This window comes from Pipra filicauda, unplaced genomic scaffold, assembly GCF_003945595.2.
Source record: "Pipra filicauda isolate LSUMZ 115617 unplaced genomic scaffold, ASM394559v2 scaffold30_size5312502_pilon, whole genome shotgun sequence".
In the NCBI taxonomy this organism is placed as follows: domain Eukaryota; kingdom Metazoa; phylum Chordata; class Aves; order Passeriformes; family Pipridae; genus Pipra; species Pipra filicauda.
Genome location: NW_024104432.1, coordinates 1,129,307 through 1,143,965, shown reverse-complemented (window position 1 = coordinate 1,143,965; position 14,659 = coordinate 1,129,307). Strand labels below are relative to the sequence as shown.

At 37.2% G+C, this 14,659-nt stretch overlaps 1 protein-coding gene across 3 annotated transcripts in view; it reads left to right on the top strand.

Annotated features, from left to right (window-relative positions):
* Positions 1-11,324, top strand: part of CUL5 (cullin 5) — a 32,351-nt gene extending 21,027 nt beyond the window's left edge. For 2 of the 3 annotated variants that reach the window (XM_039383433.1, XM_027712735.2), the window contains exons 11-19: positions 568-632; positions 2,304-2,436; positions 2,974-3,105; positions 3,750-3,873; positions 4,628-4,803; positions 4,922-5,083; positions 5,787-5,905; positions 7,212-7,335; positions 8,503-11,324. In XM_039383433.1, coding sequence (XP_039239367.1) covers positions 568-632; positions 2,304-2,436; positions 2,974-3,105; positions 3,750-3,873; positions 4,628-4,803; positions 4,922-5,083; positions 5,787-5,905; positions 7,212-7,335; positions 8,503-8,697 — 1,230 coding nt within the window. In that variant the 3' untranslated portion in view covers positions 8,698-11,324. The remainder of the gene's footprint in view (positions 1-567; positions 633-2,303; positions 2,437-2,973; positions 3,106-3,749; positions 3,874-4,627; positions 4,804-4,921; positions 5,084-5,786; positions 5,906-7,211; positions 7,336-8,502) is intronic. The other variant, XR_005564332.1, reaches the window with a different exon arrangement.
* Positions 11,325-14,659: the final 3,335 nt, after the last annotated feature.

The following is a 14,659-nucleotide window of genomic DNA, read 5'->3' as shown; positions in this document are numbered from 1 at the left end:
AGTATAAGAATTGTTGTAATTCATATTATGATGTCTTCGAAATCCTTGTACCCAGTCACTGTTAAATCTAGATGCTACTCTTACTCTAATAAATATACAGACTAAAACACTGATGAAACTTTCTACCAGCTGATAAGCTTTTAATTTCTGTTGTAGTCCTGCATAAATTGGCATGCGTTCAGCTTTGTAATGTAGAGCACATTAGAAGATGATCTTTGTGATGAGAACCTTAATGTCTGATTCAGCAATAATTCGTGTTTAGAATTTACTGCATATTTGTTTCATGACTTCAGACATGCAACCTGCTCCATGTAATCCCTTCCTAAGTTGTTTTTTAAAGTAAAGTAGTATGCTAATGGAAAAGAGGAAAATGTAAAACATCCGTTAATGGAAAATTGAGTCATAGAATTGGAATTCTCAAATAGAAAATCAAATCTGCAAGCTTTGAGCTAATTAAAAAAATGAAATTAATTTCATGTTACAGTAGTATAAAGAGAGATAAAATCTTTGCAATTCATATCAGAAAGAAATTGAGTGAAGCACGAATAATCTGTAATTATTTTTCAGGCATACAAAGCAGTTGTGAATGATGCTACAATATTTAAACTTGAATTGCCATTGAAGCAAAAGGGGTAAGCCATATAAACTCTATGTGAATCAAGGTTTTTAAAATATCTCTTCAAAAGGTAACACTGTATTTAAAAGGGCTTTGTGTTCTTTGCATTATGGAATTTCAGATTGCTAATTGACCTCTAGTAATACCCTCTTCACATGGATCAGTGAATAGCAGCAGCCTGTTTAAACTCAAATTTGTTTGGAATAATTGGGGATCTATTCTTTTATACTAATGAGTCAGTCTCAGCTGAAGTTAATAATACCTTCCTGGGCTCTTAATTCCAAAAACCTGTATAGCTCTGCTGCAGCTTCAGGAAAGGTCTTGAGTTAAAATGAGGCAGTAATCTTTATGGCTGATTAAGGTATAACCATCCACAAGTTGTTTTCCACCTCCTCTTGTGCCAGCTGTGAGTGTGACCTGTCCGGCTGTTACATTTTTGTTTCAGTGCAGGATTAACCAGGTTAGTTTAAACACCTTCCAGTAGATTAGGCAGACCTGCGTGACTCAAGAAGAAGGACCATGCTTACAGTGACCACTCTGCTAACTCAGCCAAGAGAAGGTAGCAGTCAGTTAATTGATTGTTAACATTTACCATGTGATGTGCCACTTGAATAGGATTTTGTATATATTAGGTTGTTGGGATTGCTTATATGTAGTTAGTACTCTGATATACTGTGGAAACAAAGCTTATGTAACTGGGATGCCAGCTTCCCTTTCCAGTTACTACTTTTCACTGCTGTCAATATCTTGAAGACTCCTATTCAGAAATACCTTGGAACGCATGGATTAAATAAGGGTTCTATCTTGTAATAACCAAAAGACTAGTGGTCTGCTTGTACTTCAGTTGGTCTTTAGGAAGGCAGAAGACACTAGCCTGCAAGCTGGTTCATTAATTAAAAAAAAAAGGACAAGTTGTCTGAAAGTGTTAGTCTGTCTGTACTAATTGATGAGAGGTTGAGAGAATGATCAAGAACACTGGATTCCTGAGCTTGTCTGGGGCCCTTGAGAGTAGCAATCAAGTTGGTGCCATCTGACTCTAGGAATAGGGATTGGTCCTTGGCACTTGGTTTTACTCACCAGTCTGGAGACAGGTTCAGAATATGACCTTGTGCGTGCAGGAATTTTTAAGAACCACAGTCTGTCTGCTGTAGCATCTTCTGGTTTAACTTTAGTCTGCTTTTAATCTCCAAGCTGTTAGTCTACCCTTTATACCTGTCTTGAAATAATTTTATGCTGTTACTTTGTGATAGATGTGTTGAGTTTTGCAGTCTGTGAAGTTTGGTGCAGGGGGCTGTTCTTGAAATATCATTACAGCACACTGACAAGATGAGTGAAACATTTCACTGCAACATTTTTAAATCCTTCACTGGAATACTTTTTGCCATGCAATATTTATTTGTTTCAAACTGTAGTTTCAACTTCATCCTTCATTGTGAGACTTCTAAAATTATAAGCAGTTAAAATGATCAAGCTGTAGAAGCTCTCTGAAGTGTTTGGTAGTTTTTATTCTTTCAAGAAGAAAAGGGTGTTATCCCTCATTTTTCATTAGTTTACCGAGGATATGAATTCACCACCAGGATCCTTGCCAAGGGCATCAGGAAAGAGTGGTCTGTCTTGTTAAGTGTGACTTCTCCAGAATAGCAGGATTCTGTATGGTTTGAAGATGTGTTGTTCTTCTTTTATCTAGTGTTGGATTGAAAACACAGCCTGAATCCAAATGCCCTGAGCTTCTTGCTAATTACTGTGACATGTTGCTAAGAAAAACACCACTAAGCAAAAAACTAACCTCTGAAGAAATTGAAGCAAAGCTTAAGGAAGTGGTATGTTTTTGCCTTCTACTTCTCAATTATTCTGAATAATGAATTTGTTTGTTCCATTTCCTTATGTGGGTCAAGGCTTTGATCTTCAAAAACAGTTATGCAAGGTGTAATAGTAGGGAAAAGAGTTTATTATATTAATGAAGTGTGTGTAAGTGTGTATGTGTGTTTAAATCTTGTAAATCATTCAGTGTCTCATGTCTCCTGTGTCAGTTCACAGAATTGGTATGCTAAATGCCTGTATGAGATTGTAATGTATGACAATAACTAATGTTAGTCTAGAAAATAATACAGGAGATTTTTACATATCAGTGCTGATGTCTTTTTTGATGTAAGAGAATTTCTTGATGTTTAAATGAAGAAATTGGAGGTGCGATATTATGACAGATTCATAGCTGATGCCTGTGATAGTATTAACACCGTTACCCTTAAGGCAATGTCACATAGCCTTTTTCTACTTCACAGTGCTATTAGATCAGTATTCAAAGATTTGTCTGATTGACAGTGCAAATAAATATATTAAACTCTTATTTTTAACAGCTTTTGGTACTTAAATATGTACAGAATAAAGATGTTTTCATGCGATATCACAAAGCTCACTTAACAAGACGTCTGATATTGGATATATCAGCTGATAGTGAAATTGAAGAGAATATGGTGGAATGGCTCAGAGTAAGTAGCATGACACCTTTCTTTGGTTGTGCCTCATGCTTGTGGTTGATTAATATTCCCACTCTTGAACTTAAATACCCTTCTTGCTTACATGAGGTTTATCTTAAATTGCAGGCCACTCAGGGCATCTTATATTTCCTCGCAAAACTTTGTGAAATTAAAACAGTTTAGCTCTTTTCTAAGGGCTAATAGTGGTAGTGATAGATTTTAAAATATTTCACATATGATTATCCGAAAGCTTCATAGATTCTGTATGCAAATGAGCAAAATGCAGTGTACTTGTTTTGGTATGTAAATAGTTTGAGATGCATTCTAATTATGAAATTTTATGTACATCAGACTATTATTTGCATGCCTTAAACATTCCATCAAATCTCAGAATTCATTGATTCCTTAATGCATGCATATGTTCTTCAGCACTTGGATTTCTTTAAAAGAATCATCATATGCCCTTAAGGGGCAACTGCTTATGATCCATGCAAAGAACCACTTTCTATTGCATTGCACATTAACAGTTACTGTAAAGTGATGATACCTGTGTACTTCAATGCTCTCAATGTTTTCAAGCTTAGTATTTTAAAATTAAAGGTTTTTTTGTTCATAGTTGTCTGTGTCATTGTTTAGTGTTTTCTTTGTTTATACAGGAAGTGGGAATGCCAGCAGACTATGTAAACAAGCTGGCCAGAATGTTCCAGGATATCAAAGTGTCTGAAGACTTGAACCAGGCCTTCAAAGAAATGCACAAAAATAATAAACTTGCTTTACCAGGTACTGTTTTCAAATTATTTGCTATTCTTCATTTCTCATAGTGAAAGAATAGGTCTGTTAAATCTTGTTAAAAATTATATCAACTGCAGGTTGAATATAGTCTTTGTGGCATTGTTACCCCTAGATTGGAAGTGTCTGTAGACCCTGCTTTCTCTTGCAGTTGATACAGCTGGAGCTGTATCATTCTGTGAGTTGTTGTGAAGTTTCATTGTGAGCAGTCTTGTAGATACAGACTCCCTCCTCTTTTAGATAAATTGTAAGCAGGGGCTTGAATCAGCATCAACCAGGTGAATGCCTGAACTACCCCCTTCTTTTATGCCCTCATCACTCTTCATGAGTGCACCATGCTGTGCTCCTCCTTTATCTGCCAGCAGGAGAGCTGGACCATGCTATGAAGAGTTGAAATCACATTTCTGAGATTAAGTTTCACTGATAAGAGAGGCTGAGGAAAATCCAGTATTGGACCTGTCACTGCTGAAAACCTTTGAGTGGTTCCTACAAGCATCAGCTATAAAGCTGTATCAGGGCATAAGGAGCTCTGCAGAAGCAAGCCAAAAAAACAGATTTCAATCAGCACTGTTGGCAGAAAGCCAGTGATGCTTAAATAGAGCACCTTGATGTTTAAGTAGGTAGACACCCCGCGACTTTCTGAAAATTCAGTCCTCCATAATTGTACGCAGAGTAGAAAAAAAAAATAAACGTTTTGTCTATCGGTCATACCTGGAGATTCATATAATCCAATATCATCTTACAGCTGACTCTGTGAACATTAAAATTTTAAATGCTGGCGCCTGGTCTCGAAGTTCTGAAAAAGTGTTTGTCTCACTGCCCACGGAATTAGAAGATCTCATCCCAGAAGTCGAAGAATTTTATAAAAAGAATCACAGTGGTAGGAAACTCCATTGGCACCACCTCATGTCCAATGGAATTGTAAGTGTATAGTTTTCAGTGTATCAGTCTCAATGACTGTACTCTCTGTGTATTTATAATAGGAATCAAGTTTGTGATCCAGAAGGGCTTATGAGTAAAATTTTCATCCTCTTCACAGATAACATTTAAGAATGAGGTTGGCCAGTATGACTTGGAGGTAACAACATTTCAGCTAGCTGTGCTGTTTGCATGGAACCAAAGACCCAGAGAGAAGATCAGCTTTGAAAATCTGAAACTGGCGACTGAACTCCCTGATGCAGAACTTAGGAGGACTTTATGGGTATATCCCTTTCTCTTGAAACAGATTGCTTCTTGATTTTTGTACTCTGAAATACTGGATTAGTATTTTGAAAGCACTGTCAGATAACACATTGAAACTGAAACATGAACACCTTTCTTGCTAATTAATCAGTTGTAATGTTGGCTCCTTGCACTACTGCTGAGCACACACAGCCTTTACGTTAACATGTTCTCTCTACCCAGTATTTACCTAACAAGCTTTTGGGAACTGCAAGATTTTTTTGACCATATGCTGCCTAAATCACAGAGTTATGATTGTGGTTTGTGGAGTGGGACTGGTCTAATTCTAGGAAATTAGTGGCACCTGATAAATATATGTTGCTTAAAAATAACTTCAGTGTTTGCTTTATCAGATTTCTAACTATTTAGCTCACAAATAAAGAGAGAAATAACATAATTCAGACTTAACACCGCTTCTGTAGCCGTGAGTTTGTATATTTTACTACTTCGTGTGATATTTTGCTTATGCTAACACATTTCAGAAGGAGATTTGGTAAACTGTGTCCCCTCTTTGGTTTTATTGGTATCTTCATGTTGACCTCTAGCAGCTCCAAGAAGTGCTGTGTGGTTCCCTCACTAGAGTCTGCACACCAGTGAATTATGTTCTTAGAAAGTAATTGTTTCCATTTAGAAAGTCTGGTGTTTTATTTTCATTCTTTCCCCCCCTCCCCTTTTCTCTGTAGTCTCTTGTAGCATTTCCAAAGCTGAAACGTCAGGTTTTATTATATGAACCTCAAGTCAATTCACCCAAAGACTTTACAGAAGGAACCCTCTTCTCGGTGAACCAGGAGTTCAGTTTAATGTAAGATGATGTTTGAAAAGTAAAATAACAATGTACTATTTTCTAACTAAAGTAATTCACTTTAACTTAACCTTTGTTCTTGAAATTTTTCAAAATTAAGCTAGACACATGCTTTGCTGCCCTATCCTCACTTAGTTTTGGCTATAGTCATGCTTCAGGTAGGTGGCTGGACTAGATGACCTGCAGCAATCCCTTCAGACAAAATGTAATTTCTGTGAAATTCAATTTCTTAAGCACCTAGGGATGAGGTGCAAAATTGGAGGCTTTGCTATGTTCCTGTTACCAATGAGCCTATGAAATTTCATGGAAGGACAGCCTGTAAGCAGAGCACTAGTGCTGTATTGATTATTACACACGCACAGAATTTCAAAAGCAGAGTGATAAGTTAAAAAAGGAAGTGAAACTGCTTAATAATATGGTGTGCTGCCAAAAGCTAGGATATTTGGTGTGGCTCTCACCAGAGTATCTTTATTTCTGTGAGAATCATGGTGCTCTTTTCCTGTTGCTTTGAAATCCTTCAGAGAGCAAGATAATATTAAGAGAGAATATCTAAATGGTATATACTATGTTCAGCATGTTTTGGATTTCTGCCTGCCTCTATTATCATGACTATGATGAGAAGTGGCTCCTTGCTAGTAACCTCAGATTTTGTGCCTCCTAGTCAATAGCAACTGGACATCTGGATCTGTGGAGAAAGAGACAGGTGACAAATCTGCTTCCCCAGGACTTAGTTTCTTAGCCAGGGCCAATATTTATTCCTGTCCTCAGGATTCTGAGCTTTGGGAAATGATGAGAGGACATGACAGAAGAGACAGGCTGTACAGAAAATTTGTGGGTAATCACTGAAGAATGCCATCAGCTTTCTTTGTTACAATAGCTGGATTTTGTCCTTCTTTTCAGCTAGACAGACAATTTTAATGGAATATTAGCTAGTCCAATTTCCTGAATTTTGTTGTAAAAACTTCCTCCAAACAACCCTACTTTTATATAATTAAATTGAAATATACTTCTCTGAAATTTTATTCTTTAAAGTGATACTGGTAGCTTTTCAACTTCGGACATTAGCAGTTTCAACTGATGGATTTATTTGTAATGCTTACTAGCACTGTTTAGGTTTTATTGTGCAGAGATGTTGGCATTGAGTTTTGGTTTGTCAGCTAGCTGTCTCACTGCTGCAATGCTAATAGCCCATAAATGTCTGATATGTGATGTTATTCCTTGCAGCTGTAATTTAAGTTTAACGGGAATTCCGTAATTGAAAGTGTTTTTTTGTTTTGCTTACTTTCATGCAATGCAACTTTTTCAGAAAAAACGCTAAAGTTCAGAAAAGGGGCAAGATAAATTTGATTGGTCGATTGCAACTTACTACAGAGAGAATGCGGGAAGAGGAAAATGAAGGAATAGTCCAGCTAAGAATATTACGAACCCAGGCAAGTAAACCGTCAGAAGAATATAAAATTACCCTATTTCTTTTGTTGTATTATCATTACATGCTGTCCACAGTTGGATGTTGATATATGAAATGAGTGCTTTTGAATCCCATTGGAAATTACTTTTGCTGTTTGATTTAGATCCTTTGTAAATACCTGATTTTGCACTTGTAGTTATCAGCCTCCTGTTCTGAAATACCACGTCATCATCATCTTTAAAGAGGGCAAAGCAGATATTAAGCAAGTGGTGAAGGCATAACAGTGTTGTGGTGGATGACAGCAGCAGATTGGTAAAGTTGACTTACACTAGCCACCACCATGAACACACAGTATTCTTGATCTTGAGATCTCTTTGGTCTGTATGAAGGAGGAAAATCTTGGAGATGGGATCACACTGCAGTAACAGAACATGACTCTTCAAGAGGCCTTCTCCTTAGAGGGAAAGTTTAAAAGTGCATCTTAGCTGTACAAACTGCAGCTTCCTGCTTTGTGGTTGATTGTCCTTCAGTCAGCTACTCATGTCAAATCTTTTGAGCTGATGGTTCTAAAAAAACCTGATTTTTTTCTGGCATCAGAGATCATTACCTACTATGGAGTTTCAAAATCCCATTTTACCTTCAAGTTTCAGGTCTGCTCTATCAGTCAGAGTAGATTCCAGGCCATGCACATTGTGAATTGTATCACCTGACGTAACATATGATGTGACCATACTTGAAGCAAAAAGATTAATGCCCAGTTGTGTTTATGAAATAAGAACTCCTTGGGAGTTCCAATTTTATATTCAGCTTGCATTTCATGAGGTGTTCACAAGGTATATCATAAATCACCTAGGAAATGGTGACTCCTCCTCAGAGAATGAATGAACGTTTGGTTTTAGTGAGTAATTCACGCTCTAGGTATAGGATTTAACTGCTCCTTTGACTGGAATTGTCTTGTATCTCTTGCATCTTGCCAGTGCTTCATTCTTTTCCTTTATGAACTTCTTTGTAAAAGCAATTCGATACCTACATAGGCTAAGAAATGCAGCATCTATCTGATTTTTAAGGAAAAATACAGATTTCCTTGCTGTCTTGCCATACCAGGAGCTCCCTAATAATAATAATTCATTTTGTCACTTCACTCAGGCATTTAAAAGTGGTTTTTCTTTTCCTTCTTGTACCCCACCAGGAGGCTATCATCCAAATAATGAAAATGCGGAAGAAAATTACTCATGCCCAGCTTCAGACTGAACTGGTAGAAATACTGAAAAATATGTTCTTGCCACAAAAGAAAATGATAAAAGAGCAAATTGAATGGCTTATAGAGCACAAATATATCAGAAGAGATGAGTCAGATATCAACACCTTCATATATATGGCATAATTTGAGGACTCTGCAGGATGCTGAGAACATAAATGGAAGGGTGCTTGGACAGACAGCTGCAACAGTTTGTGCTGCAGAAGGACTTGTTTTGACTTTTGTTACGTATTAAAATCCCTGCCTTACCTTAACTGAGGACTATATTTTGCCAATCTCATTCAGCTAGCATGATGGCATTCCCTTCATGTTGCACACTTCTAACAGCATGCTGTTTTGTGGGAAATTTGCATTCATGAAGAGCCCATTGTGAACTTTTTAAAGTAGATTTGATTTACACCCACCAGGAAGAATACAGGTTTGGGTTTTTAGATGACCAGTACTTGCACAAGGAAAAAATATTCAAATATTCATGCACTGAGGAACTGCTATTAGTTTTGTTTTGGGTTTGTTTTTTTGTTTTGTTTGGTTTTGGTTTTCTGGGGTTTTTTTAAATGCAATTAGGACTAGAAGTAGCACTTTCACTTTTGTGTTTTGGATCAACAAAGTAATGTACTGTCCACCTTTGATCCTTTTTATGTAATAACATTTGAGACACACAAACACATGCATCACAACTGATACGTATTTGTTACAGTTAAAACCTATTGGCTAGAGCAGTGCTTCAATCTAGTAACTGGATTTTAATAATTGACACATTAAGTGACACAAAAGTAATTCCAAGTCATGGGTGATATTTTTCGCTAAGCAAGAGATCATTGTTTTTAAGTTGTTTCCTGTAAACGAGTGGATATGTGTTATTTGTTACCTTATTTGGACAGATGATTTGCTACAATCCTTTTTGAGAAGGTAGAGGTTCCTTGAATGATACTTCACTCTAAAAGCAGTTTTCATGGGAGGGTCTGCTATACTGAACAGAAATACTAAGTGTATTTCCTTGTACATTTAATATTTGTACTCCAAATATTTAGGTATGACTACATATATCTGGATGCATTAAAGAGTAATTGATGCACAACTCCCCCAGAAAGAGAATAACACTTGAAGATCCCTGTACTGTTTCCTCAGTGGTAACTTTTATATACATGCAAGGTTAATCCAATTGGACTAGTCAACATCTTTATACAAAAAAAACGCTCTGCTTTTTATTTTGTAACTGATAGAGTAGGAAATATAATTCTGATGAAAATGGTGAAAAGCTAAGGAAAAATACCTTCTTTAGTGTATGCGGAGAGAGTGCCAAATACACATCAGGAATTTCAACTTCCTAATGTTACCTCTTCTATTTTGAATCGTCTGAAGTAGTCGTTTGGCACTGCCTGCCTCTCTGCTATTCTGAAATGTCCCAGCATGTACTGGACTGATACCATGAATCACAGGAGCAGAGTGCCTGTCTTAAGACAAAAGGTAAGTTGCGCTTTACTCAGTTCTGTATGAATATTTCTTGTATAAATCGCCAATGTGCGATTTTTTTTTTTTTTAATTAACCAGTTAATTGATCTACAACATCTAAAGGCCTCATCTTCTTTGATGATGAAAGGGGGAAGAGGATACAATTAACTTTAGTCAAAAAAGAAAGCCTTCCAGTAAGTAAGAGGAGTTCTACTTCCACATGGTTGCAGTAAAGTATGCAGTAAGAGTGGTTTAAAAGCAAACTCTCCAAGAATGGCTGTTTGCACCCTTAAACAGGCTACGTGCTCTATTACTAATGTAAATGCCAGTGTGACTGACTGAGAACAGTATGTACTTGGACATCTGTTTGAGTAAGAAATTTTCGGTAGTGAGGGTTTCATGACCAAGAGACGGAGAGAAATCAAGGCCTGGCCAATTACAATTGGTTGAAATCCTACAGCTTGTGTTACATGCTTTTATTGATACTCAAAAGTAGATGCTCTTTAAAAATATTGCATCTTTCATGTTGGCCCTGTGGTGTTGCAATTCAGAATCAAAAGCAAGTGGTGCTCTGAGTAGTTAACCAATGAAATTATTTGAACGTTAGAAAACAAAATTCTAATAAAAAACTTTGTGCTGCAAGACTTTCAGTCTTTGTAACTTAAAAGTAATAAATGCTTACTTGGGATAATTGGGGAAAACATGACAGTCTGAGCACACTTCTCAACGAGAAAAATTTCCACCCTTAACCAGAGAAGAACAGGTGTGGAATTGTCACACAGAAAGAGCTGCAAAGGGGATAATGCTGATTTTGAAGCCATCGGTTTAGATTTGAGAGAGAAGTTTAAGAGACTGCATTTCAGGTGCAACTGTTTAGGAAGCTGGAGTGTATGCAGAAAGCAACAGGTTGCTGAAAGCTAAGGAGCTACACGTTCCCTCAACTAATATATACAATACAACCTAATTGTTACCTAAATAATTCTCAAAACCTGGGATGCAGAAATAGAATTGGTAATGTGCCTATGACATGGTCATTTTTCTTTAAATATGTTCCAGAAATGGATGTCGGGTTTTTTATTAAATCTGAGACTCACACCAGCAAATCTGTTAAAGATGCAGAATCACGTTTAGCGTCCTTCATCAGGTCACTTTCACCAATTTGCACTTAAAACTAGTATCACTTGGGGCACAGGGAGAAACCTGGGGTAAACTGTTCTTTTGGGGAGGGTAGAATTCAAAACTATTCTTCACTTGCAATATTGCAACAATGCACTTTTAAGGCTGCAATTTTTAGCTATGAATATATATGTCCAAAGACCTAGCTTAAGGAGGTGCTGCATCTGAAAAACATGTTGCCACACACACTGCCACGGTGAATAGCTAAGGAATGAGATCTGGTATAGAAGAGGGGGGAGGGGGAAAAAATCACTCTTAATGGGTTTAATTACGAAATACTGTTAAATCTTTCTCTGTCCCAACAACTTGATGAGAATCTCAGTTTCAATTCTGAAGTCTTCCATTTTTCCTCTTTCCACAGTTGGTGTCCCTAGCTTCTATTTTTACTCGTTTCTTTCATTTGTTATGACTGTAATGCAATTACATTTCCAAATGACAATGTGACTTTCTCATTTTCACCTTTTTAAACTTAATATAAATGTTTTGAATGTTAACATCTTGCATTTATTTGCATTGGGATGCCATTGTCCTGTAAAGTGCAAATTTTAAAAATACAATTGGCAAAAAGATTTGATAGTTTTACAGAAAGATTTGCTATCTTAAACTCAAACTGTTTTCTATTTTCATCTAAATGACTGGGATGCTATCTTTGTAATTCTTTGAGGTCATATTTGTGAAATAAACAATACATGAAAGCTTTCCTGTCATATACACTATATGTAGTCTGGAGTGTTGAGCGAACTTGAGTTCCTGAGTTGTAATAACTATCTACGTATGGTATTTACAATTTTGAATGTGTGCCACTACCAAGATAATAATGCTGTACAATTTTGAATGGTGGTAGTTTCTGTATGGCAGTCCAGCTGAACTATTTTGATGTACTGCTTAATTTTTGAATTTTATTTTTTAAGTTGTATAATTTATTTTCTTGCAAAATAAAAATGTAATATAAAAGACTACTCATTTAGCAAGGTATTTTGGTGTCTCACCCTGCAAAATTTTAAAGCTGAATTCAGGTGCTTCTCCTGAAAGATGCCACTGTATGAAATTTGCCTGATTCCAAGTCCCAAAGTCTGTTACAGTCAGAGTATTTAAGGTTATACGTAGAACTATTTAGTCTTCCAAGTTCTATTTAAAGATGAACCTCAGTCTTTCCATTTCAGTTTATCAAAGCCTGCCATGCCAGAAGTGGCTGAGGGTGCCTCAGCTTCTGTTTATGGCATTTTTAAAAAGGGTTATGTCTCTGCAACTTCCTGGGATGTACTTGGATTGCTGAATATTTTGGTTGATTTGTCTCTGAAATTATTTACACTGTGTGTCACTGAAAATTACTGGTGGTGTCCCAACCAGACAGTTGGGACCTTCGGGTACCTTATCCTGCAGTAAAGAGTGCCGTGGGAACAGTCGCTTGCCTGAAGGAAATGCTTTTACCGTAATGGCTTTTCTCTGATTGTCCTTGTCTTTTAATGTGAATCTCTTTTTACATTCTTTAAGTGCACCAGCTAACATCAGTGTTTTGTGCTTTCTGGAACATGCCACAGTTAGAACTATTTGTATGGAATAAGTAGCTCTTTTTGAGTGACTGTTCAGTAGTGTGCATGGCAGTTTGCCAGCTCGCAGTTCTTGCAGGCAGAACTTTGATAGCAGGTTGCCATTATTTCCAAATGTTTTTCCCTCTGTTAGGGCAACGTGCAGTCTTTTCCCAGGAGGAGTTGTTCTCTAGAAACCAGTTATCACAGGAGTTCCTTAGCTGAATCAATTCCTAGCACTTGGTCACAGGTTAGGTAGAATCACTGACCTAAATACAAAAGGCTCTAAAACCTGGTTCATTTTTCTGATAAAGTTAAAATGTGGCTTTTTTTCTTGCTTTGCTTTACCTGTCAACATAGAATCGTAGAATCATTTAGGTTTGAAAAGACCATTAAGATCCTTAAGTGCAAACGTTACCCCAGCACTGCCAAGTCCACCACTAAACCGTGTCCCTGCGTGCCACATCTACATGTCTTTCAAATATGTCCAGGCATGGTGACTCAATCACTTCCCTGGGCACCCTGTTCCAGTGCTTGACAACGCTTTCTACAAAGCATTTTTTCCTAATATCGAATCTAAACCTTCCCTGGCACAACTTGAGGCTGTTTATTAGTTACTTGGATGAAGGGATTGACTCCCACCAGGCTACATCCTCCTTTCAGGTAGTTGGAGAGAGCAATAAGGTCCCCCATGACCTTTTCTCCAGGCTAAAAAAACCCAGTTCCCTCAGCCGCTCCTCATAAGATGTTGAAAGAATTAAAGAAGAGAATGCAGTATGATTTTCTTTCTGGTTTTAAGACCATGGTCTAATATTATGTACATACAGCTCAGGATTTGCCAGCTATTGCAGTCATTGATTTCTACTACCGAAGATATTAAGGAAATTAGCACATCATCTGCATTTCTTGGAGCAGGCAGTTGGCCTTCTGGCCTATCCTGTGCTGCACCTATTTCCCTGGCCACAGAAAATACTTGCCAGCCAAGTAATGAAATAACAAAGGAACCTGTAAGAGCTTCCTCCACCTGCACGTTGTCTTTATCTCAAAACTAAGCAACATGCTCTTGTGTGAACATGCTTTCGTTTGACAGTAGGAATAGTGATTGGAATTGTTTTCTACTCAGAAGAGCCTCAAAAACAATAACATTGGGGAACAATAACATCCATCTTCATGGATGGGATCTGCACCATAGGTTCTGTCCCGACTGGACGTGTGTCTGATACTGCGAAGCTCCAAGTTGCCTGTATCTGAAGGGAAGTAAGATTATCTTTACTGTCCTCTTTTTCCTTCTCTGTTAGGTGCAATAAAGGGCCTATTAATCGATATGTCCAAGTGCCTTTCTGGCTGAGATGAGACAGATGTATGGTGTCAAATCCTGGTACATTTGTAGAGTTTTATACTGCAGGAGTAAGAGCAAAGTTAAATAAGAGCTTTCTCTTTTTTTGTTCTACATCTTTTTGGCATTACTCGTTTCTGAAAAATATCCTCATCCAACCAAGCTGGATGTTTTTCCTCTGTGGTTACATATATGTTTTCGAGGTAAAACCTTCAGCTCTTCCTGAGTCAATATTTGTCAGTCCCTATGTTATCTCTGGTTTGTACTTGAAAACTTTGGCTCTAAATCAAAGTTCTGGACTAGGTTGGTCAAACTCTTAGAACATCAGCTACTGACAGTCAAGGAAGAAAAAGAGTACAAATTCTTCCTTCATCTATGCCAGTCCCAATTAACCTCTTGCTGCATGTCTGGAGAATCTTCAGATGTATATGGAAAGCAAGAAGTATTTTACTTTTGAGAACAGACAAAGTGAAATCCTCTCTCACAGGGTAATGAATGAGATGTAGAACAGAAAATGAACTGAAGCAGTTTTGACAAAGATTAGTTTTACAATGTGAAGAGAAAATAGTAACAATAGATTAGTCATGATAGCAAA